The sequence below is a fragment of the Symphodus melops genome, assembly GCF_947650265.1.
Source record: "Symphodus melops genome assembly, chromosome: 5".
NCBI lineage: Eukaryota > Metazoa > Chordata > Actinopteri > Labriformes > Labridae > Symphodus > Symphodus melops.
The window spans coordinates 3,118,878-3,141,694 of record NC_136695.1 but is presented as its reverse complement, the minus strand read 5'-3'; the positions used below and the strand labels follow the sequence as shown (position 1 = coordinate 3,141,694).

The 22,817-nt window shown below is 43.5% G+C and overlaps 1 protein-coding gene across 4 annotated transcripts in view; it reads right to left on the bottom strand.

Moving 5' to 3' along the window:
* The window catches only part of LOC306823715 (glutamate receptor ionotropic, kainate 2), a 231,826-nt gene that overhangs the window by 136,490 nt on the left and 72,519 nt on the right, over nt 1-22,817 (bottom strand). For all 4 annotated transcript variants that reach the window (XM_079343484.1, XM_079343481.1, XM_079343483.1 and 1 more), the window contains 2 exons: nt 19,453-19,620; nt 16,810-17,067 (listed from right to left, as the gene is read on the bottom strand). In XM_079343484.1, the coding sequence (XP_079199610.1) occupies nt 16,810-17,067; nt 19,453-19,620 (426 nt within the window). The remainder of the gene's footprint in view (nt 1-16,809; nt 17,068-19,452; nt 19,621-22,817) is intronic.

The following is a 22,817-nucleotide window of genomic DNA, read 5'->3' as shown; positions in this document are numbered from 1 at the left end:
GAGCATTCAGGAGCAGAATCTAAAGTTAGAAGGAGGACATACTGGCTGCTCACAGAGACAGAGAGCGTCATCAGCTCGCTGAGTAGATCTCTTACTGGTCGGTCCGTTAAGATGCTACAGTAAACACAGTATGTCAGCTCTTAAGAACCCACTTGGCAGCTGGATGCCCAATGTGCTCATCCTTTATTAAACATCGGCGTCTTCTCTCCATGTTTCTGTTGGACCTCTGCTGTAATTAGCCCGCTGTATCTGTTAGTGATGTGACTCAATTATTCATCCAGTCAACGTTGGAGCAATTCTTGTTCCCTAACAGAGGCACATTTTTAGCCCTTAATTGATTAATGCTCTTTTGTTTCACTCGGGTACATTTGCCATTGATTCAGCTGGTTGGTCTAATACATTAGAAGCAGCAGGAAAGAAAAAAAAAAAAAAAAAACTCGCTGATTTTCACAATACCATCCAATTTTCCCCCTCACTCAAAATAACAAACATAAGAAAATCAAACAGGGTCGGAGCAGGAAACCAGCGCAGCAGCTTCCATTAGCATTCCAACTCTGCAAAAAGTGGGATTAGCGTGGTGAATTGTGAACAGTCAGTGAGCCTCTCTCTATACAGACTGTTGAGTGGAAGTCGAGCGTGTGATGGGACTGGGGCTGCTGGTGTGGAGACACACACACACACACACACACACACACATTAAATTGAAACAGATTACAGTGGGGGTCCTGGGACTCTCTGAAGTACACAGAGAGGACTCTCACTGTGGAATATATATAGTCTCTTTATCCAGAACAGGCACACTCACATGCTTTAATGTGCTGCAGATATAGTTTGCTGTAAATTCTCAGATGGTGAGCTTGACTTTATTTGGGCCCCGGCACCAACTGTGCAGAGGCTCTATTGTTTTGTGTTTGGGGAAGTTGAAGGCTCTTAAACTCATGAATGTTTGCACACACACGTTTAGGGTCCATCCACCCCTCCAGCTCGGCTGCTTTGTTCAAACTCACATCATCAGCTGTTGCATGTTTCCTTTGGGTCTTTTTACAGTGCTACATAAAGCTGTCCAAAGCTTCCTCAGGTGCCACCCTCTCTGATTGGTTAATTGCCATACCAGAGGCGGGGCTTATGTCAAAACCCACCTTTTGTTTGTTTGTTTTTTTGCTAAATGCTGCTTCTTCAGTTGTCTGTACATGTTAGACAGGGTTAATCGTTGATATTTATTGGTGTGTGACTACACGTCACACTTCAGGCCTGTAAAACTCAAAAGTGGTTCCCGACATGATGGTCTGGGCCTTCCTGGGCGGGAGGGGGGGCAAAGCTCTGAGTTTGCACATGGAAACTTCAAGAAAGCCAACACACTGACAAGAGTTTTATTTAACGGTGTGCGGATCAGCGACGTCACTTACTGATGATGATGATGCGTCTCAGGCTGAGCTTCAGTTTAAACATGAAGAGTCACAGGTCTGACCTCAAATGGGCTCGGTGCAGTCTACGGTGGTTGAAGAAAACGTATGAAGACACCAAGACACTTCTGGAATAATCCGTCTCATCAAATAAATGAGGCTTTGAAAGCAATTAAGGTGACCTGACCCAAGTGTCTCTGACTGAACTGGAGAGCTAAAAGTGGAAACATTTCAGCTGTCAGGCTCCCTTCTCTCCACGTTGGTCTGATTTATACTTTAAATCCCCTTTGAGATCCCACCAGGTTTTTATCAGAAACCCTCTGAACACGAACTCCTCATGTCAGACATGGCTCTTAATCATTCCCTGCCTGTCTTAAAGGTCTACTTTAGACTTGCACCGTGCAGTCATCCATAGCACCTGTAGTGCACGTGCTGTCAGGCGGACCTCTTCAGGACTGAGAGTCCAGGAAAACTTTTTTCTGAACTTTTTCTTCACTGCGTCACCAGTGAAGAAAAAGTCAAATTCACCAAGGCAGAAAAAAAAAAAATCCTGACTCTAAATTGTGTCTGTGTACATGTGTGTGTTGTTATTGTTGCTGTCAGGCGTTCACAAACGGTTCCTGAGATTGACACACAGCGAGGAGCTGAGTCACCTCAGGCATGGCCTCAGGATGCTGCTGCCATGGAAACCAGGCTTTGAACACACACGCTTTGACTTTACTGTTGAAGAACATGTCACACCAGGTTACCTCCCACACTCATCCTGGTTATTAGCTTCTTGTTTCTGTCCTTCAGTCTAGTTTTTATTTGGTTCTATGTGACACTTGAACTCATCTGATTTTGAGCCTCATGTTAGTTTGAGTCCAACAGCAGCATTTTAGAGCGATATTTGACCGCTGAGCTTCGTAGCGGCACTTTTGCAAGAAAAACAAAACGATTTGATCCACAGTTAAATATCTGCCTGGCCCCCTGCTGGCCAGAACTGTGAAGTACACTGAAAATACTCCTAACTATCAGCTGTCACAGACCTTGTTGGCCTGAAACCTTTCATGATGAGCACACGTGGTATCAAGTGTGTGTGTGTGTGTGTGTGTGTGTGTGTGTGTGTGTGTGGATGTAACCCACTTGGAAAAGTCACATTAACAAGAAATTGAATAAATAGAGAATACATTGTTAAAATGCATAAATAGGTTAATTATTAAGAAAAAGTTACACATATCTCATTCAGTTAAACTATTTACAAACTGAAACGCATAAATAACAATCCTTAAAAAAAGTAGATGCATGTTTAATTCATTCAGTGTGTGTTAAAACAGTCAAAACGTTTAATTAAGAAAGTTAAATAAAGTTATGGCTGTGAAAAAATAATAGACGCTGTCTCTTTAAGAGATACGCTGCTCTCTGTGTGTGGAGCGCGTGCAAGACAGACGCACGAGTGAGAGAAGGAGAGAGAGAAGCTAGCGAAAGGCTAAAGAGAAAACAGTGAGAAAAATACAGTGAAAGAAGTTTATTTAAGCTGAAAATCGACACCTACATGGTGATTGATAAAACGAATGTTGTGACTGAGTTTAGTGCAACAGTTCTTGATTTTGTTTACTTGGAAAGTGTTTGAGAAAATTAGCTTTTCTACCGCTGTGTGAGACGACACGCGACGCGGGACACAAGATGGCGAGCCAAACCCAAGGACATCGTTTCTAGAAGCAAGACATCACTTTCATCGTTCCAGTGGGAGAATTCGCTGCTACGGTTGGACTGTTGGTGAACTCGCTGCCAGAGCGGTAGGAGTATTGGACCCTTTTTGTTTTTGAATTGAGCTGAATTTAAGAAGCTGACTTGAACTGAATCGAATTCGAGAAGATAACTTTGAACTGAACTGAACTGAAATTGAGGTTTACATTTATACTGTTTGTTCATGATTGTCACTTGTGAACGTAGTGTAATTGTGATTATTTCATTTTCATATGTGTCTTTAATCTGTGAAGAGGGAAGACAAGAAACTTAAAATAGGTACAAACTTAAAACCTAAGAAACAAAGGAAATATTTACAGACCGGTCTGATCACAAAATAGGAAACCTAAAAAAGGGAACTAAAGTGACTTACCTTTACATTTTATTTTACCTGCAGGAGTGTTTCTATACATTTAAACAGTTATACTGTTCTGTCTTAATTCTGTGTTAACTTCAGTAAAGTGCCGGCTTTTGTTTAAAGTATATGGTCTCTGGTGTTATTTTTATTTTGTTACCCCACTCGAACAGAGCCTAGAACTGGTCCAGTAGCTAAACTTAGACACTCATTTGACACAAGTGCTACAAATTGGCGAGCCAGCCAGGAGTGGCCAAAACAGATGTAAAGTTATTAACCAGAGACCAGATAAATACTAAATATTGATTCAAAATGGAGATAATTAAAGCGACAGGCGTTAAGATTCCAAACTCACTCTTAGTTAGCGGCATAACAGACACAGAAGCTGATGAAGAACTTTATGACTTTCTCAAACAGTACGGCTCTGTTGAGAGACAGATCCCAGTTGACTTACCTGACAAAGATAAAGGCCCACAGATTATTGTAGAGTACACATATGGCACAGCTGTACAAGCCCTTTCACCCTTACTGCCATATGAGCTTGATAGCAAAACTCAAGCAAAGCTCACTTACCACATCCAGGCCTTAACAAATGTTTACATTCCTACAGTTAGCCAATCAGCGACAGAAGTGTATCTCAAAGAGTTAAAGGAGATAGCAAAACTGACTGGCAAAGACTTTTCAGATGTGCTAAAAGGAGAGCTATCTCGCATTGGTGAGACTGTCGACCAAGGAGGAGAAACAGAAACAGGTTTGGATGAAGCACAAGGATATGCCTTTGGGGCTGCAGCACAAGTAAGTCCTCAGCCCAGTGTTCCTCAACCGCAACATTCTCAAATCCTTGAACCTGATACTGCACCATTCCAACCACCTCCCACCGAAAAGATACAACCCATCCTGAGCATGACCGACCTTTACCCATCTGATCTTCAGAAAGTTGTTGTTGAACATATAGTCAAACGTGAAGATGGCATATCACAAGCTCATACTTCAGTGAGACTCAGACCTTTCTCTGGACGCACCCCCCGTCCAAACCATGAAGTAGATTATGAGACATGGCGTTCAAATGCAGATTTCCTACTAAGTGACGCAAACCAATCAGATTTGCTCAAGTCACGAAAAATACTTGAAAGTCTTATGTCACCTGCTGTCGACATTGTGAAGCATTTGACTCCTCACTCATCTCCATCAAAGTACTTAAACATTCTAGACTCTGCTTTCGGCACAGTCGAAGACGGAGACGACCTCTATGCCAAGTTTCTGAACACACTGCAAAACTATGGCGAGAAATCCTCAGCATATCTTCAGCGCCTACAAGTCATGCTAAACACCACTCTCAGGAGAGGTGGTGTAAATGTAACTGATCTGAACAGCCAGCTTCTGAAACAATTTTGCAGGGGCTGCTGGGATAATACCTTAATATCTGAATTAAAGCTAGAACAAAGGAGGCAAAACCCACCTACCTTTGCAGAACTCCTCCTACTACTTCGAACAGTAGAAGATAAACGTAACTCCAAAGAGCATCGTATGAAGCAGCACTTTGGTGTCTCAAGACAGAAGGTGTCTTCACACTTCCAAAGTGCCTGTGGTGAATGTGCTGAAAAGTGTGACACAACACCACAAACCCATGGTGACTCTAAATCTGAAATGAAAGACTTGAAAAGGCAAATAGCTAGTTTGCAAACCCAGCTCTCCCGAATCACACAAAAAGACAGCAAGGCACATTCAAAGAAAGCACCTTTCCAGACTGCCACAACCAAGTTCTCAGCTGACAGCGCTAACACACAACAGCCACGATCTAGCAAAAGTAATGTGAGCGACGACAAGCCAAGACCTTGGTACTGCTTCAGGTGTGGTGAAGATGGACACATAAAGCCTCAATGTGAATCTGAACCAAACCCATCACTTGTGGCCTCAAAAAGAAAAATGCTGAAGGAGAAACAGTCAATATGGGAGATGAGAAACAATCCTACAAAATCTGCCCATTTAAACTAAAATCAGCCCTTGTTGAGGGACAGATGGGGGCTGATATACAGGAGACATGTCCCAAAAAGAGACTACGAGCTTCACTTGCATGCTCACACTCAAGACAAAAGATAATGACGTTACCAAAGGGGCTCATTGGAGCTAAGACCACTGCACAAGTGACAATTGCAGAAAAGGACTGTAACTGCTTGTTAGACACAGGGTCCCAAGTGACAACAATTCCAAAGTCATTCTACAAGCAAAACTTATCACACCTATCCATTAGACCTATTAAAGACTTGCTAGAAGTAGAAGCAGCCAATGGCCAAGATGTCCCTTACTTAGGTTATGTTGAGGTAACCATCACATTCCCAAAGAGTATCCTCGGCATTGATATTGAGGTGCCCACTTTAGCCTTGATAGTACCTGATATGCGCTCAACCTTGTCATCGGTCCTCATAGGCACTAACACCTTAGACATCCTCTATGAGCAGTACACCGACGCAAACCCTCAGAACTCTGACTCATTGCCCTATGGCTACATGGTTGTTCTCAAGACTCTTGAGATGAGACACAGACAAAAAACTGACCCCAGCCTTGGTGTTGTGAGACTCTCCGGTCAAGACCCAGAGATCATTGGCCCTGGCCAGACCAAAGTTGTGGATGGATCGGTCAACTGCAGAACACCAAACACTGGAAAGTGGGTCATAGTTGAACATCCGAAAACCTCTCCCCTACCAGGTGGCTTAATAGTTACGAATGGTCTAACAAGCCTACCATCCAAGCTACATCGCTGCATACCAATTATCCTCAAGAACGAGTCAGACCATGATATCACCATCTCTCCCAAGTGTGTTATAGCTGAAGTAAATGCCATTCAAAGTGTCCAGCCCATTACAACTGACAAGTCAGACACTTCAAAGTCTGAACCAAAGTCACAGATTCAATTTGACTTTACGAACTCTCCAATACCCAATGAATGGAAACAACGTGTCACTGAAAAGCTCAACTCCATGCCAGATGTGTTCGCACAGCATGACCTCGACTTTGGGCGCACTGAAAAAATAAAACACCACATAAAACTCAGCAATGAGACACCATTCAAGCACAAAGCGAGGCCGATACATCCACAAGACATCGAAGCTGTACGAAAACATCTACAGGAACTACTTGATGCAGAAATCATCCGTGAGTCAGAGTCTCCTTTCTCCTCACCGATAGTTGTCGTCAGGAAAAAGAATGGGGATGTCAGACTCTGTGTGGACTACAGAAAGCTTAACCTTCAAACAGTAAAAGACTCCTATGCCTTACCAAACTTGGAGGAGTGTTTCTCAGTGCTGAATGGATCCAAGTGGTTTTCCGTCCTTGATCTCAAATCTGGCTTCTACCAAATCGAGATGGAAGAGTCAGACAAACAAAAAACTGGATTTGTCTGCCCTCTAGGTTTCTTTGAGTTTAACAGGATGCCACAGGGAATCACAAATGCTCCCAGCACCTTCCAAAGGCTTATGGAGCGTTGCATTGGTGAACTAAACCTGAAACAGGCCCTTGTCTTTATCGATGACCTCATTGTCTTTTCTCAAACACTGGAGGAACATGAAGAGCGATTGCTCAATGTACTAAACAGATTGAGGGAATACGGACTGAAATTGTCCCCTGATAAGTGTAAGTTCTTTCAGTCATCAGTTAAGTATCTAGGGCACATTGTATCTGAGAAAGGCATTGAGACTGACCCCGAAAAGATAGCCTCACTTAAAACTTGGCCAAAACCAACCACTTTAAAGGAACTTAGAACCTTCCTGGGATTCTGCGGCTATTACCGCCGATTCATTCAAGACTACTCAAAGGTTGTGAAACCTCTCAATGCACTCACTGCTGGGTATCCGCCACTGCGGAAGAACAACAGTCACAAGGTGGACAAAGAGAAGTATCTCAACCCCAAAGACATTTTCGGTGATAGGTGGACAGCTGAATGCCAAGTTGCATTTGAGACTGTCATTGAAAAGTTGACGACAGCTCCAGTTCTGGGGTTCGCTGATCCCAAACTACAATATGTTTTACATACAGACGCAAGCACTGTTGGATTAGGTGCTGCCCTGTATCAAGATCAGCAAGGACACAGACGGGTCATAGCTTACGCAAGCCGTGGCTTATCACAGTGTGAAGCCAGGTATCCGGCTCACAAATTAGAGTTCCTTGCCCTTAAGTGGGCAGTAACTGAGAAGTTCCAAGACTATTTGTATGGTAGTCCCTTCCTTGTTGTTACTGACAGCAACCCGTTAACCTATATCCTTACTTCTGCCAGACTCGACGCGACAAGCTACCGATGGCTTTCTGCTTTGTCAACATTTGACTTTCAACTGCAATACAGAGCAGGGAAACTAAACCAAGACGCTGATGGACTATCCAGAAGACCACATAGTGGTTTGATTAATGACTTAACATCACAAAAAGAGATGGAGAGGATAAGTAAGTTTGCTGAAAAACACTTGTCTAAACCTGACGACTCAAATCTGATAACAGAGAACACAGTCAAAGCCATTTGTGAGAAACACTTAGTCCATTACTCTTTCAATGATGAATCTACAAAGGCATTACCTGAGACTGTATTGATCATGTCACTTGCTCATCATCCAAAAGCCATACCAGCTAGCTTTAGAGATGAAGAACAGCTCGGTGGATCATCCATCATACCTCAATTCACAGCAGCTGAGTTGACAGAGAAACAAAGAGCCGATAACATCATCCGACAAGTCATCTACCAGATGGAGTCTGGAGAAAAACCTCCACTAAGTGTGAGAAAGGAGCTCCCAGAGCTTGGTCTGCTCTTAAGAGAATGGAACAGGCTAGAACTATTGGATGGCGTACTATACAGAAAGCGACAAGAAAGTGCACAGACAACTTACCAACTTGTGCTCCCAGAGGAGTTGAGGCCTTTAGTCTTAAAGAGCTTACATGATGACATTGGGCACATGGGCTTGGAGCGTACTCTAGATTTGGTAAGAACACGGTTCTATTGGCCCAGAATGTCAGCTGATGTTGAAAAGAGAGTAAAGACCTGTAGTCGCTGCATACGTCGTAAATCCTTACCTGAGAGAGCTGCACCACTTGTTAACATCGCAGTTACTAGACCACTTGAGCTAGTGTGTATGGATTTCCTTTCGATTGAACCAGATTCAAGTAACACCAAAGACATTTTGGTCATTACAGATCACTTTACAAAGTATGCAGTAGCAGTCCCTACTCGAAACCAAAAAGCTCTAACTGTAGCTAAGTGCTTATGGGATAACTTTCTAGTTCACTATGGTATCCCTGAAAGGCTTCATAGTGACCAAGGCCCAGACTTTGAGTCCCGAACGATAAAAGAACTGTGTGAGCTCATAGGTACCCAGAAAATCAGAACCACACCCTACCACCCGAGAGGGAATCCTGTAGAGCGTTTCAATAGGACCCTACTCAACATGCTGGGAACCCTTGACAATCAGAAAAAGAGTCACTGGCGTGATCATGTAAAGCCATTAGTACACGCCTACAACTGTACTAAGAACGAAGTGACAGGTTTTTCCCCCTATGAGTTGATGTTCGGGCGACAGCCAAGGTTACCGGTTGACCTAGCTTTCGGTTTGCCAGTTCATCACCAACCAGTGTCACATTCTCAGTACTATCAGAACTTGAAATCTCATCTTGAGACGAGCTATCGAGTTGCTTCAGAGAATGCAAAAAAGGTCGCAGATCGCAATAAAGCAAGATTTGATAAACATGTTGTTGAGTCTACTCTGAGAAAAGACGACAGAGTCTTAGTCAGAAATGTCCGCTTAAGAGGGAAACATAAGTTAGCTGACAAGTGGGAGTCAGATGTATATGTTGTCCTGAGACAGTGTGGGGACATTCCAGTATATGTTGTGAAACCTGAGGCTGGAGAAGGTCCACAGAGAACTCTTCATCGTGACCTTTTGCTTCCATGCGGATACCTACCTATGGATCCTGTTGAAACTGAAAATGACACACCAAAGACTCCAAAACGGCCAAGAACTCGACAGCATCCAGAAGTTGACACTTCAGAAGTGGATGACAATGAATCCCGATGTGATCCTGAAGAATATGATCATTTCAATGATAAGAACTTAACAGTTGAAACTCTAGGATTCACTTATCCTACTGAAACTGTGGAGAACGTCTCAGAAGACATTGAACCTTCTCAAAACTTGACTTCTATTGAACAAGATCCTTCAGGTGCAGCTGAGACTTTCCCTGAAGATACTTGTGACTTAAACTCACCTGATCTTGGAGGTCCCAACTTATCAGATTCTGGAGACATCAATCAACCTGATCTTGGAGAAATCAACATACCTGATCATGCAGATGACAACTTACCTGATCCAATAGAGGACAGTCTGCCTGTTGGAAAAAACCTTCAACCTCTACCTGGAGAAAATCTGAACACAGTTTGTTCTCCTACACAGAACCTTGCAGAAACGAATGACAGTGAAGAGGGTGCAGACCGAAATGAAGCTCTAAGAAAATCCATTAGAGACCGACAAGCACCAAAACGACTGACTTACCCTGAGCTAGGTAATCCACTGGTTACAATAGTTCAATCTTTATTTCAAGGATTGAGTGAAGCATTTACAGACGCATTTGTAGAACGTAGCTTCCAACAACCCCATGCAGTTTTTACAGTGTAGTCTTTAAGGTAATGCACAGGGACGTGCATTAGGTAAAGTGGGGAGGATGTAACCCACTTGGAAAAGTCACATTAACAAGAAATTGAATAAATAGAGAATACATTGTTAAAATGCATAAATAGGTTAATTATTAAGAAAAAGTTACACATATCTCATTCAGTTAAACTATTTACAAACTGAAACGCATAAATAACAATCCTTAAAAAAAGTAGATGCATGTTTAATTCATTCAGTGTGTGTTAAAACAGTCAAAACGTTTAATTAAGAAAGTTAAATAAAGTTATGGCTGTGAAAAAATAATAGACGCTGTCTCTTTAAGAGATACGCTGCTCTCTGTGTGTGGAGCGCGTGCAAGACAGACGCACGAGTGAGAGAAGGAGAGAGAGAAGCTAGCGAAAGGCTAAAGAGAAAACAGTGAGAAAAATACAGTGAAAGAAGTTTATTTAAGCTGAAAATCGACACCTACATGGTGATTGATAAAACGAATGTTGTGACTGAGTTTAGTGCAACAGTTCTTGATTTTGTTTACTTGGAAAGTGTTTGAGAAAATTAGCTTTTCTACCGCTGTGTGAGACGACACGCGACGCGGGACACAAGATGGCGAGCCAAACCCAAGGACATCGTTTCTAGAAGCAAGACATCACTTTCATCGTTCCAGTGGGAGAATTCGCTGCTACGGTTGGACTGTTGGTGAACTCGCTGCCAGAGCGGTAGGAGTATTGGACCCTTTTTGTTTTTGAATTGAGCTGAATTTAAGAAGCTGACTTGAACTGAATCGAATTCGAGAAGATAACTTTGAACTGAACTGAACTGAAATTGAGGTTTACATTTATACTGTTTGTTCATGATTGTCACTTGTGAACGTAGTGTAATTGTGATTATTTCATTTTCATATGTGTCTTTAATCTGTGAAGAGGGAAGACAAGAAACTTAAAATAGGTACAAACTTAAAACCTAAGAAACAAAGGAAATATTTACAGACCGGTCTGATCACAAAATAGGAAACCTAAAAAAGGGAACTAAAGTGACTTACCTTTACATTTTATTTTACCTGCAGGAGTGTTTCTATACATTTAAACAGTTATACTGTTCTGTCTTAATTCTGTGTTAACTTCAGTAAAGTGCCGGCTTTTGTTTAAAGTATATGGTCTCTGGTGTTATTTTTATTTTGTTACCCCACTCGAACAGAGCCTAGAACTGGTCCAGTAGCTAAACTTAGACACTCATTTGACACAAGTGCTACATGTGACTTTGTGGGTTTAATGGGTTCACCTAGATCACTGGTGGCCACAGGTGCTGTGTAATAAATAATATATATATATAGGAACTTTATGTATTTTGACCTCTACAAAAACAATGTAAAAACACAATAAATAATTGCAGTGAGAAACTATTTTGTTGTCATGTTTTTGAAAACATAGTCAGGCTTTGTAGATCAGAATGAAAAGAAACCCTTTAATAAAAGGAAATAACTTCTTTTAGTTTTTAGTTGTAACGTGGTTATTCTTTTTATGAGCTTTTTGTATTTAGCTCAGGTTATTAAATGGTTAAACAACAGTCGGCTTGTTTGCAAACATGATGCAACGTTTCATTTCATAGAGAACTAAAATTTTGGAAAATATTCAAAGCTGTTGAAAAAATAAAGAAAAAAAAACATTTTACTTAAGATTTAATAGTTTATGAAAATCTTTCAGGCCTCGCAAACATGAAAAAGAAAAATAACTAAATCTGCCATCTGAACGAGGCCTCGGGTTAAAATCTTCTGATTCTTCAAATAAAGTCGGGGGCCGCAAAATTTCCCCTCAAGGGCCACAAATGGCCCCGGGGCCGCACTTTGGACACCCCTGACCTAGATTGTACCACGACGTCTAAACTGAAGATCAGTAACTCCTGTGTTCAGAGTGAAAGACAGAGTCAGCAGCTTTTCCCTAAAAAATAAACCGATACAAAGAGAAAGTAAAACATCCCTTCTAGGCCTCCGTACATGCGTGACCGTGTCCTCTGACTGGATTTCACTCTTCTGGGTTGTTTTCGTTGACTCTTGGAGGTTTTTCTGGGTGGAAGCTGTTGTGTTTCCTCCAGCCAATGACAGCGCAGGTGAGTTCAGGAGTAGATACCATTTAGAGACTGAACACGACTCAAACTGGTGAATATGAGAATCACAGCGAGGCCAACGCCAAGCGGATAAAGCTTGTTCTAAGGCTAACCTTGGGTTAGCGTGTTAGCCTGTTGGACATGCACACGGTTAGTTTGTGCTGGCGTGTGCTAGCTTGCAGTGTCGGTACAAGCAGTAAACATGCACGCCACGTTCTGGAGTGAGTGTGCACTTCCAGGAGAGATGAGCTCCGGCTAACTCCACCTTTAAAACGACTGCTGGCTTTGAGAAGGACTCGGCCCTCTGGGAGACCTCCGACAAATACTCCTGATTCGACAGTAAATATTTGAGATACTTTTTCCCAGATTGGTGTGCAACATTCACAGCCCTCCTGCGGTGCGTGGCTGCATGATTCAGGTTATTCTGCTTATTTTGACTTTGAGTGAATTTCTTCAAACCAATAACGGCCTTTTCTGCGGCACACTGAGGCATTATGTAACCTAAAACCCCCACAGCAGCAGTCACGGCCGCCATCAACTAAAGACAGTTTTGTTTTAGTGTGGACTCCTCACTGTGAACAGATCAGAGAGGAACAGCTCTTTGTGAGCCCGTGTTTTATTGCACACACGCCTGCTCTCCCTTATGGCCTAATCAAACCTTCTGCAGCAGCAGCAGCAGCAGCAGCAGCGTGCAGGTAGTCGTATGGGTGTTATGGTTGGCTGCGAGAGCTATAACACATGCTGCTGCCGTCTCAGTTTTGCCATTATAAAGTTGAGCCGTTAGAGGAGTCCCATTATGGTTATTGATTTGCTTGTTTGCTCCCCGCTTGGTGGAGAAACAGCACAAAGAGAGAGGTTGTTTCCTACATCTTTTATGTCCCCATTTCCAAACACAGGCGCGCTTCAGAACAGCAGTTGGGAGGGGACGGGGGGGACGGGGGGGGACCCGGGAGAATTATATGATAATATAAATGTTTTGCTGCACTGACTTTTCTCCGTAATGTTCCTCTCGAAACAAGTGCAAAAAAAAAAAGATTTAAATGAGATAGAATCCTGTCTGAAACTCCTCAGTGACTCAGACGGGCTCGGCCCTCACTGTGCACCATCACTGCTATCAGATCACCTGTGTTAATGGCGACAATGAGAAGCCGTTTGTGGGTCAGGCCAGGATCTCATTTCCCATCTCCAGGACAGAAAAATCAAGCCACTATTAACCCCATAGTGAACCAGCCGTGTCCTCTTTACAACTTAATTAACGGAGGTGACGGGATCAGCCGCGATCAATTCCTCCCGACGAGACCTGCAGGCCAAACCAAGTTTTACTTAAAGCGGGAGCGAGCACGTTTTCACACAGGCCGGCTTAAAGGTGTCACAGGATTCTACTGCTGGGGAATAATATGGCCGAGCAGGTTCGCACAGTCTCCGTCATGCAGATCCAAAACCTTAAAGTGGATCACTCCTTGATGGCTTTAATCAGCTCAAATACACTTGGTCCAGCTTTGTTTCTTAAAGGAGGCAGATGCACCGACGTAGAAGAGCCTGAAGAGGCAATCAAATAAAAAATAAAAAAACACAGTTTGTTTCTGTTTCCACGATTAACCAAGAGCTGTTTATTTATTATATGATTATTCCCCGAAGCATCGGCCAACACTGAGGACAACGACAACATAAGAAATGTCATCAGTAAATAAACTGATTGCTGACATTTAGCGTGCTTTAACTAACAGAGACTTTGCAAAAAAGAAACCAAAAAACCTGAACCAACCATGAGGGATTCAAACGTTATGACTCTTTAGCACTAGCTTCTATTTGAGGACGATTTGGATGCCTGTACTCTTACTGCTATGTTCAACAGGCTTCCTTCGTGACCTGATCCTGTAAGCAGGTGTTGTGGTCTCAACCTTCCAGTGAGGATACAAGCTCTCGTATCGGTTCAACAAGCCCCTCCTCTTTCTGCCAGTGTTTACATAAAGTCATATCCAGATCAAGCTGAGCTCAAACAGTCCCCACTGTCTGGTTCTTATTTTGCGCTCTCGTTTGGGTTGAAGCACAGCAGAGTCAGCGTTGCTCCTACGCTCGCCTCCTCGCTCCGTGCCAGAGATTTACTTCTCCTCCTCACTCACCTCGTCTGTATTATTTTAAAGTGGCCTACATGGTGGACTGAGAACCAGACTTGTTCCCTTTTTTCTTCCTGGTTAAGCTGAAAGCTCAGCAGAACTTCTCCTGTAACTGATGTGCAGGGAATAAACAAACCTAAACCCCGCCTCCTGGTTGGACTGTGAATGGGCTGGATCAGATCAGTCGTCTGATCCAGGGGTTTTGTCTTTGTCTCGAGACCTCGTTTTGAAGGTCTCGTCTCCAAATCGAAAGCGTTTGTAGTTGTTTTGGCAAAATGTGGCTCAGGACTCAAAGGGTTAATGGTCTTGGTCTTGCTCTCAATCCCTAAAAATGTTGGTTTTGTCTCAGTCTCACCTTGCCCTGGTCTTGGTTTTGTCTCAGTCTCACCTTGCCCTGGTCTTGGTTTTGTCTTGGCCTTGTCCTGCCCTGGTCTTGGTTTTGTCTTGGCCTTGTCCTGCCCTGGTCCTGGTTTTGTCTTGGCCTTGTCCTGCCCTGGTCCTGGTTTTGTCTTGGCCTTGTCCTACCCTGGTCCTGGTTTTGTCTTGGCCTTGTCCTGCCCTGGTCCTGGTTTTGTCTTGGCCTTGTCCTGCCCTGGTCTTGGTTTTGTCTTGGCCTTGTCCTGCCTTGGTCTTGGTTTTGTCTTTGCCTTGTCCTGCCCTGGTCTTGGTTTTGTCTTGGCCTTGTCCTGCCTTGGTCTTGGTTTTGTCTTTGCCTTGTCCTGCCCTGGTCTTGGTTTTGTCTTGGATTTGTCCTGCCCTGGTCTTGGTTTTGTCTTGGCCTTGTCCTGCCCTGGTCTTGGTTTTGTCTTTGCCTTGTCCTGCCCTGGTCTTGGTTTTGTCTTGGATTTGTCCTGCCCTGGTCTTGGTTTTGTCTTGGCCTTGTCCTGCCCTGGTCTTGGTTTTGTCTTGGCCTTGTCTTGCCCTGGTCTTGGTTTTGTCTTGGTCTTGTCCTGCCCTGGTCTTGGTTTTGTCTCGGCCTTGACCTGCTCTGGTCTTGGTTTTGTCTTGGCCTTGTCTTGCCCTGTTCCTGGTTTTGTCTTGGTCTTGTCCTGCCCTGGTCATGGTGTGTCTCAGTCTCGGAGCACTCCAGTGTCTCTTATGTCTCGGGTTAGTGTGGTCTTGACTGTATTTACAAGAAGCCTTTTTCTTCAGGCTTTTATTCCTAACATTAGTGTCCATACTAACACACCTAGTATGATGTGTGTGTGTGTGTGTGTGTGTGTGTGTGTGTGTGTGTGTGTGTGTGTGTGTGTGTGTGTGTGTGTGTGTGTGTGCATGCTAGCCTTATTGTGGACATGAGAACTGGTGAGAGAAATATTTGTGTACTGTAATTAAAGGAGTTCATTAACAGCATTTAATTTCCAAAGCAGCTTTTTGGGGAGGATTAATTGTCTTGTTTGTAATCTAACACATGAATTACCATATGATAGGGCTTCTAACAGCCAAGTTAAGCTGTCCTGAATGCTAAACACCGTGAACACACACACAGTACTGTGCTCAGGGCAACAGTAGTCCCTGTGTGTGCGTTGGAAGGAGCTCACGGAGGCCTGGCAGCCTGTCTCCAGGCTGGCACACTCTGACCCCTGGCATATGGTACATGTACCCAGCCTGCTGGCTTATTTGTCGCTCAGTGACCTGGACTGCAACAATAGCAGGGTTTGAACAAGGTCTACTTCCCTGAGTTACAAGAAAAGCCTGTCTTCTGCAGCCTCACAAACAAACTCTGACATCCATGAATTATGGAACAACGACGGATGATAATGCTCAACTACACCAGGACAAACAGGCTGGTGTTCAACAAGAAAAACTTTAATTTATGTTGAACTATTTTCTCAGCTTGAGACACAACAAGAGGCCAATACATGTCGGGAGAAATGCAGATGGTATAAGAATAACTTTCAGGTCAAGAAAAGAAAGAGTTGAGGACTTATAAGCAGCATCTCATTAATCCAGAGAAACGATTTATTTGTTTTATAAAATAGATTAAAGGGTCAAAAAAGACTTTAAAGGTCACATATTCTCCTCCTACTCTTCAGTTTAAATAAGTGTCAGCGCTCCTCTAAACATTTGTGAAGTGTGTTGTTGTAAATCCACTCTGATCCTGTATTTGATCATGTCTATAAACCCCTCTATTTCAGCCCTGCTCAGAACAGGCTGTTTCCGTGTCTGTAGCTTTAAATATGTAAATGAGCTGTGTCTGACCACGCCCCCTCTCTGGAAGGGCTCGGGTGTACTCGCTGCTTTCTGGCTCCATGTCCTATTGTTTACAGTGAGAAGGCAGACTCAGGGGGCAGAACAAACACCTAGCTGTGGGAGTGTCACCTACCTGGGGGAGGGGCTACTGCCCTTTGTGATGTCATGAAGGGAACATCTCCAAACAGCCTGTTTGTGCACACATTTACTGGACTGAAATGAGTGATGAAAGCAGTGGTTCAAAGCAGAGGGAAATGTTGTCTTCTTACCAGTGCTGTCGTCATAAACCACAGTGACCGTCTTCCATTTAAAGAAGTGGACCAGGTCCAGGATGGCCCGGCTCAGAGAGGAGAAGTCTGGATACAGGCTGACGTAGAAAACGTCTCTGTTGTCCGATACCTGGTGTTTCCACTTGGTTTGGATGTGAGGGACTCCCAGGGCGTTACATATGGACTGGACCGCGTTAGCAGAGGAACTGTGGGACGGTCCAAAGATTGCTGCCACCCCCAGAGAGAGCTGGTCGCAGGCTGGAGGAGGGAAAATATTGACTGGTTAGATTTCTACTCTCCTGGTTTAAATCATTTTCTATACTTATCAGTTTACCTGGAATACCAAACATATTTCCTGTTTCAATCAAAGAATGGGCATCGTGGTTGGTGGGAATATGGGACTGACTCCCTGAATGGAAGAAAGGGTCCTCAATGGACCTGAAATAAATCTACACGTTTTTGGTTGATTTGTTTCTAACTGTAAAGGCCAATACAAAGGTCAAATATGCTGCATAAATAAACAGGATGCTCGATAAAAACCGTAATGACTATTGTTTTTAAGAGGACGTTTTTAAAGTAGTCTAAAGTAGAATCTTAATTATAGCTCTAATTAATTAATTAATTAAAAAAAACAACCTTATTGATACCTGTTTCCATACCGACAGACATCGACGTCCTCAGCACTCAATGTTGGGGAATCACCAAAGATTTGCAGGAAATTTTCTGCACACTGTCTAAATTGTACAAATACATTGGCAACTCTTCCTTACCGAAATGTTGCCCTTGTATTTGTGCAATTTGGACGGTTAGCTGGAGTTTGCTTGCAATTTCTGACCAACTCATTTTCTTTTGAAGAACTTTTCTTATAACAAAAACGGTTTTAAAGCTCGAGTGCTTTGTGTCAATCAGCACTAAAAGAGATTGTATCCATTCAAAGTGTAGTGCTAGATTTAAAAGTAGTGAAAGAAACATTGTCAGCAACCTCAGTTTAATGCTTTTGTGGGTCATCAGTGTAATGGAGGTGTGATTGGCTGAGGCTATCGAAGGGCCCAACAAGACATCTTTTCATGGGGACCAAAATAATCTGCCTGTTAAGGCCCTGACACACCGAGGAGACTGTTGTCTGTCGATACATATTAACCCCTCGCTGCCTTTCTTTGGCCGATTCGATGTTGACTCGCTGTTGGTCGGTGTTGGCGCGGTGAGATTGGCTGTTCAGTTGAGCGAATCAGTGTACAGGGAAATAAAATGGAATTGACGAAAGGAAGTTCAACAACTTCAACTTTCCAATCAATTTAAAGTTGAAGTTGTTTATCAGCCATTATTCTTGATTACATTTACATGTACACTATTACAATGGTTTTATATATCTGTATTCTTCTCTGTCCACGTCTTCTTCAAGTTTCCCCTTTTTGGAGTGATGATTACAGATTACCGCCCCCTACTGGCATGGAGAGGTATTACATATCATGCACACGCACAGTATGTGGGGTGGTTGGCCTTCAGCTTGCGGAGCATTCAAGTGCAACTTATTGGCCAAGAAAAAAAGCATCCTGACCCCTCAATTCCACCAGATCGGTGTGCATTGTGTGTCCGCTCTGGTGCGTGACGGCTCTGAGCACGCTCGTCCGTCATCACCCACCGGCTGCGTTCTCCGTCTGCAGCACGGAGAGCGCAGCCAGGCAGCTGGAGTGCAGAGACAAAGGGAACCCTGCCGTAATTATACAGATTCACTCGCCACATAATATGAGATAATGTGCCGTATGTGGTATAAAATGTCCCGAGACCTCAAGCGTCAAAAACGGAGTGTTTTAGTCTGAAAATAAATCGGATGTTTTAATGTTGTATGGGTGTCTGACTTCCCCTTCCGCTTGTTCTTTTCTCTGCTAAATTGATCATGAAGCGACGCCACAGTCGGCCTTCGACGGCACGAGTTCCTCACCTTCTGCTCGGTGCGTCAGGACCTTTAGGACCTCTATGGCAAAGCCCCAGATAGGGTATAATCTTTGTCGCTGTCCAAACACTCAATCAATGCATCAATGAGGCAACACATAGTAGTTATTTTTATCCATGAACACCACATGCTGGAGTTTCAACCATACTGTTTCAACAGACAATTTTCATTGAAGAAAAACTCCACAGTATCATAACAGCTGTACTGTACACTCCAATCATCCTTTTTGATGTAGAGGTAAGGTTAAATCCCGGAGACGGGATATAATGGCCCGTAATTGACAAGTGACTTGAAATGTCAGCCTGATGCATGCACAAAACTGATAGATTATAGCACTTTATTGGCAGTCTCTGGTGGCCAAACAGGTCTTTGAATTACTGCTACTGAGTCATTACCTGGAACCAATCAATTCTCTCTGTTTACATCTCAAGTGCTCAGCCTATCCTTCCCCGCCTGATTATAATTGTCCCAATCTGAGGCAGCGCAGCTCGCAAGTCTCCAACGGGGAATACATTTACAATTCTAAGCAGTTATGAAATTGGAAATGTGCTCTCACACACACACACACACACACACACACACACACACACACACACACACACACTCAGCCTCACGTATAGATTTAAACATTCACACACACAGGCATGCCAGACTGGAGGCGGCTCTTCCAATCACAGGCACGTAAATACCTTTCCTGGAGGCTTCGAAGCTGTCATAGATGTTTATCCTCTGGATGTCGTAGGTGAGCGTGGTGTTTGGCAGTAAGGTTCGGTTCCTGTTGATTGTGTTTAAAGCAAATTTAAAGGCTAGTTCCTCCGCGCCTGACGGGCCACTCTCAACAGACTCAAAAATCCCACCTGTGAACGACAAGACACACAACTGGTTAGAGACGTATCGGGGTTGAATCACTTCCAGTCACCATGACACAGACGCAGCAACACATTCAGAATTAGCAGGGGGACAAATCACATCTTTTACAGTCTGTTCAAGAAGAGAGAAAAACTCTCTGTTAGCTCTTTTATTACTGTTGACAAAAAGAGAATCAATGAAGCCGTTTGAATGGGGAAAAAAAACATTTATTATCATCGCTTCACAGTGAATAATATTCACTCAAGGCCAAGTAAACAGTGTTATTCAAAAAATATTCAAAGGGCTGAAACAAGTCAAATCACAACTTTATTATTTAAAAGAAATCTACATATGAATGCTAAACCTGCACACAAGAGACAAGTGTGAGAGTGTTGAAAGCTAACAGTCGTGATAATAGGACAACCATCAGTGTTCAGGAAAAGATGCAGAACATGCCGGCAGATATGGAGTCCAATGCATCTGATAATATCGGACAATCACGCTATATGTCACTATGAATACCATCATCCTGTCTGTACTCTATGGTTCACTCTTGTTCACTCTTCAAACAGCACAAGTCTTGGTCAGGAGTCGGGATGTGAGCCACTGACGGATTAAACATGTTCACACTTGACAGCTGGCACCAGAATTTATAGTCTATTATTTTACGTTGGCCGGCGATGTGGGTCAAATGTAAAGCTCAACTGACACCCAAACCACACGCCGGTGGACTGACAGCAGCTCTGGTTAATTGGCCTGCTCTGCATGGTACACGACCTGGATGTAAACAGCAGAAGCAGCGCAGTCTGACAGAAGTTTGATGGATGTTCAGTTAAACAATGTGACAATGGGAGCAATGTGAAACCACATTTACAAGAGGAGAACCAAAGGCTAGCGGCGCACAGCTAACATTAGCCACACTTGGAAAACCAAACTGCTGTCTTTACCAGCAGACAATGCAAAGACACCTTGTCCATCACGCTGAGAGGACAAAATCCACGATAGGCTGCTGACAGAGGATCATGCTCATCAACACAAGTGCCTTTCTTAATAATGGTCTGTTAGAACACAACATTGCTATATATGATTGGCCAATCAAAATCAAGTATTCAACACAGCTGTTGCACAACTCAAAGATGTTCTCCTGGGAAGAGGCACCACTTCACTCTCTCTCTCTCTCTCTCTCTCTCTCTCTCTCTCTCTCTCTCTCGTATTGATCCATTGATTTTTAGTTAGCCACCACTTTTGTGATTGGTTGGGAAACCAAGGTGAAGTGGTGACGTTCACTGGTTTACAAAGAGAGACAGGCGTCGGTTCAATAATTTGATTTGAAAGTGTTTAAGACTGATGAAATCTGAAATATCTGCTGGATGTTATTGAATGATGTCGTGACTGAAGCCACAAACCGGGTACAAACTTGTATTTTTCATTAAAACTTTTTTAAAGAACATGTTCATTAATTAGTACAGTAATTAAAGTTGGTTAAGTTTTAATATGGCACGCCTTTCTAAGACGTTTAACGACAACGCCACAGGCCTGGAAAATAAATTGGGTGAAATTCAAGCAGATAAAAGCCTCAAAGAGCTGAAATGTTGTTCTGTGTGCCAATAGCTGCAATTTGAAGATACACACTAATAGAAGCCTGTTGAAACATTTCACAGCTGAGGTAGCTCGTGTTCGATTCTGGGCACATTTTGGGTTTATTTGACAAATATTCAGCCGTGTTCCACTCCATGTCTATCACTCCTTCTTAACTCAACTCTTAAAGCCAGGGTCGGCCTTTTTCTCCAGATATATTTAGGTTTTAAGTTTTGGTTGAAAGTGTCTTTAGGTCCTGACAGAAATTAATAACCCATGTTCTCTGAAAAAGGAACAAAGAAAATCCATCATCTGTAGCAGTTTGGAAGCCAGTAAAGACTTCGACCAATGTCTGCCACGAGGTACCAACCTGATGAACCAATCACACGCCTCCTTGTCTCCCTGCTCGTTCTCTACCCATGAGCCCGCACTCAAAGCATGTCAAGTTCAATGAAAGGATACAAATCCAGACAGGCAAACAGAGTGACAGGGGGTCAGGCTGGGGCAAAATCCAGACCAGGTCAAAATGACCCAAGACATTTATAACGCAGCATGAGAAAGCTAAGACAATGCACTGAGACGATCTGTCAGACGGGGAGTAAAAGGGAACTGGTTAAATGTGCTGGGAGCTCATCAAGCATCAAACTGCTAGGTGAGGTGAATGAGCAGCTGTGGAGACAGAGCCAATCTGAAATGACTTATATACAGCGTTATCACATCTTTAATGGGAGATGGAAACGGCCACCAAAGGAAGCATCACACCGACCACCAATGAATCAGTATCCTCATTTCTCTTCTTATCTGTTTTGCTGCCTTCTAACCTGAACCACACTGTGTTCCATATTTATTGATAGTTACATTAATTCATTCCTCTCGTTAAGCCTTTAAACAACCATCATGTTCAAGTAAACCCACTGAGGCTAATGCAGCATGCACAGTGTTCTACTTCCTTTATTTAATCTTGTTTCTATATGATATAAACCAGATTACTTATCATGCAATCATCACTGAACGTGTCCATGAATGACGGCTGAGCATCCTGATTGGACGCCCAAGCAGCTGCAGGATGCCGGAGGGTTCCACATCGATGTGAAGCACATCAAAGTGTTTTCTCTGCGAGCGCTGTGGAAGTGTGTTTAAGAGTGTGGGTCTGCACATACGGCCCTCCAGTGAATTCTTCTGACAGCCAGCAGATGAATGGACACACAGGAGGCCTGGGGAGTTTGGGGTAAAGGTGTGGGGAGAGGGGGGGGGGGAGTTGACTTCTCAAGATCAATGTTCCCTGATTGGCCGGCGAATCAATCAATCAAGGCCCTTTGGGAGCAGCGGAGAGCAGTGGTGAGAGATTGGAGTGTTTTGTTTGGGTGAGCCCTGTGGCCTGGCCCTGCTGGCTCAGTGTCAGTCACAGCCGCCTTTATTTACTCCAAGAACAAGCTCTCCACTGTACCGGCCTGTTCCACTCCACACACACACACACACACACACACACACACACACACACACACACACACACACGTGCACCAGTCACCAGCCATTACCACCGATTCTGATCAACGCTCCCAAACAGTCGCCGGTGGACTCTTTGGAGTGGTATAGTTCTGATTACTTCGTCCTGTACCATAAACTG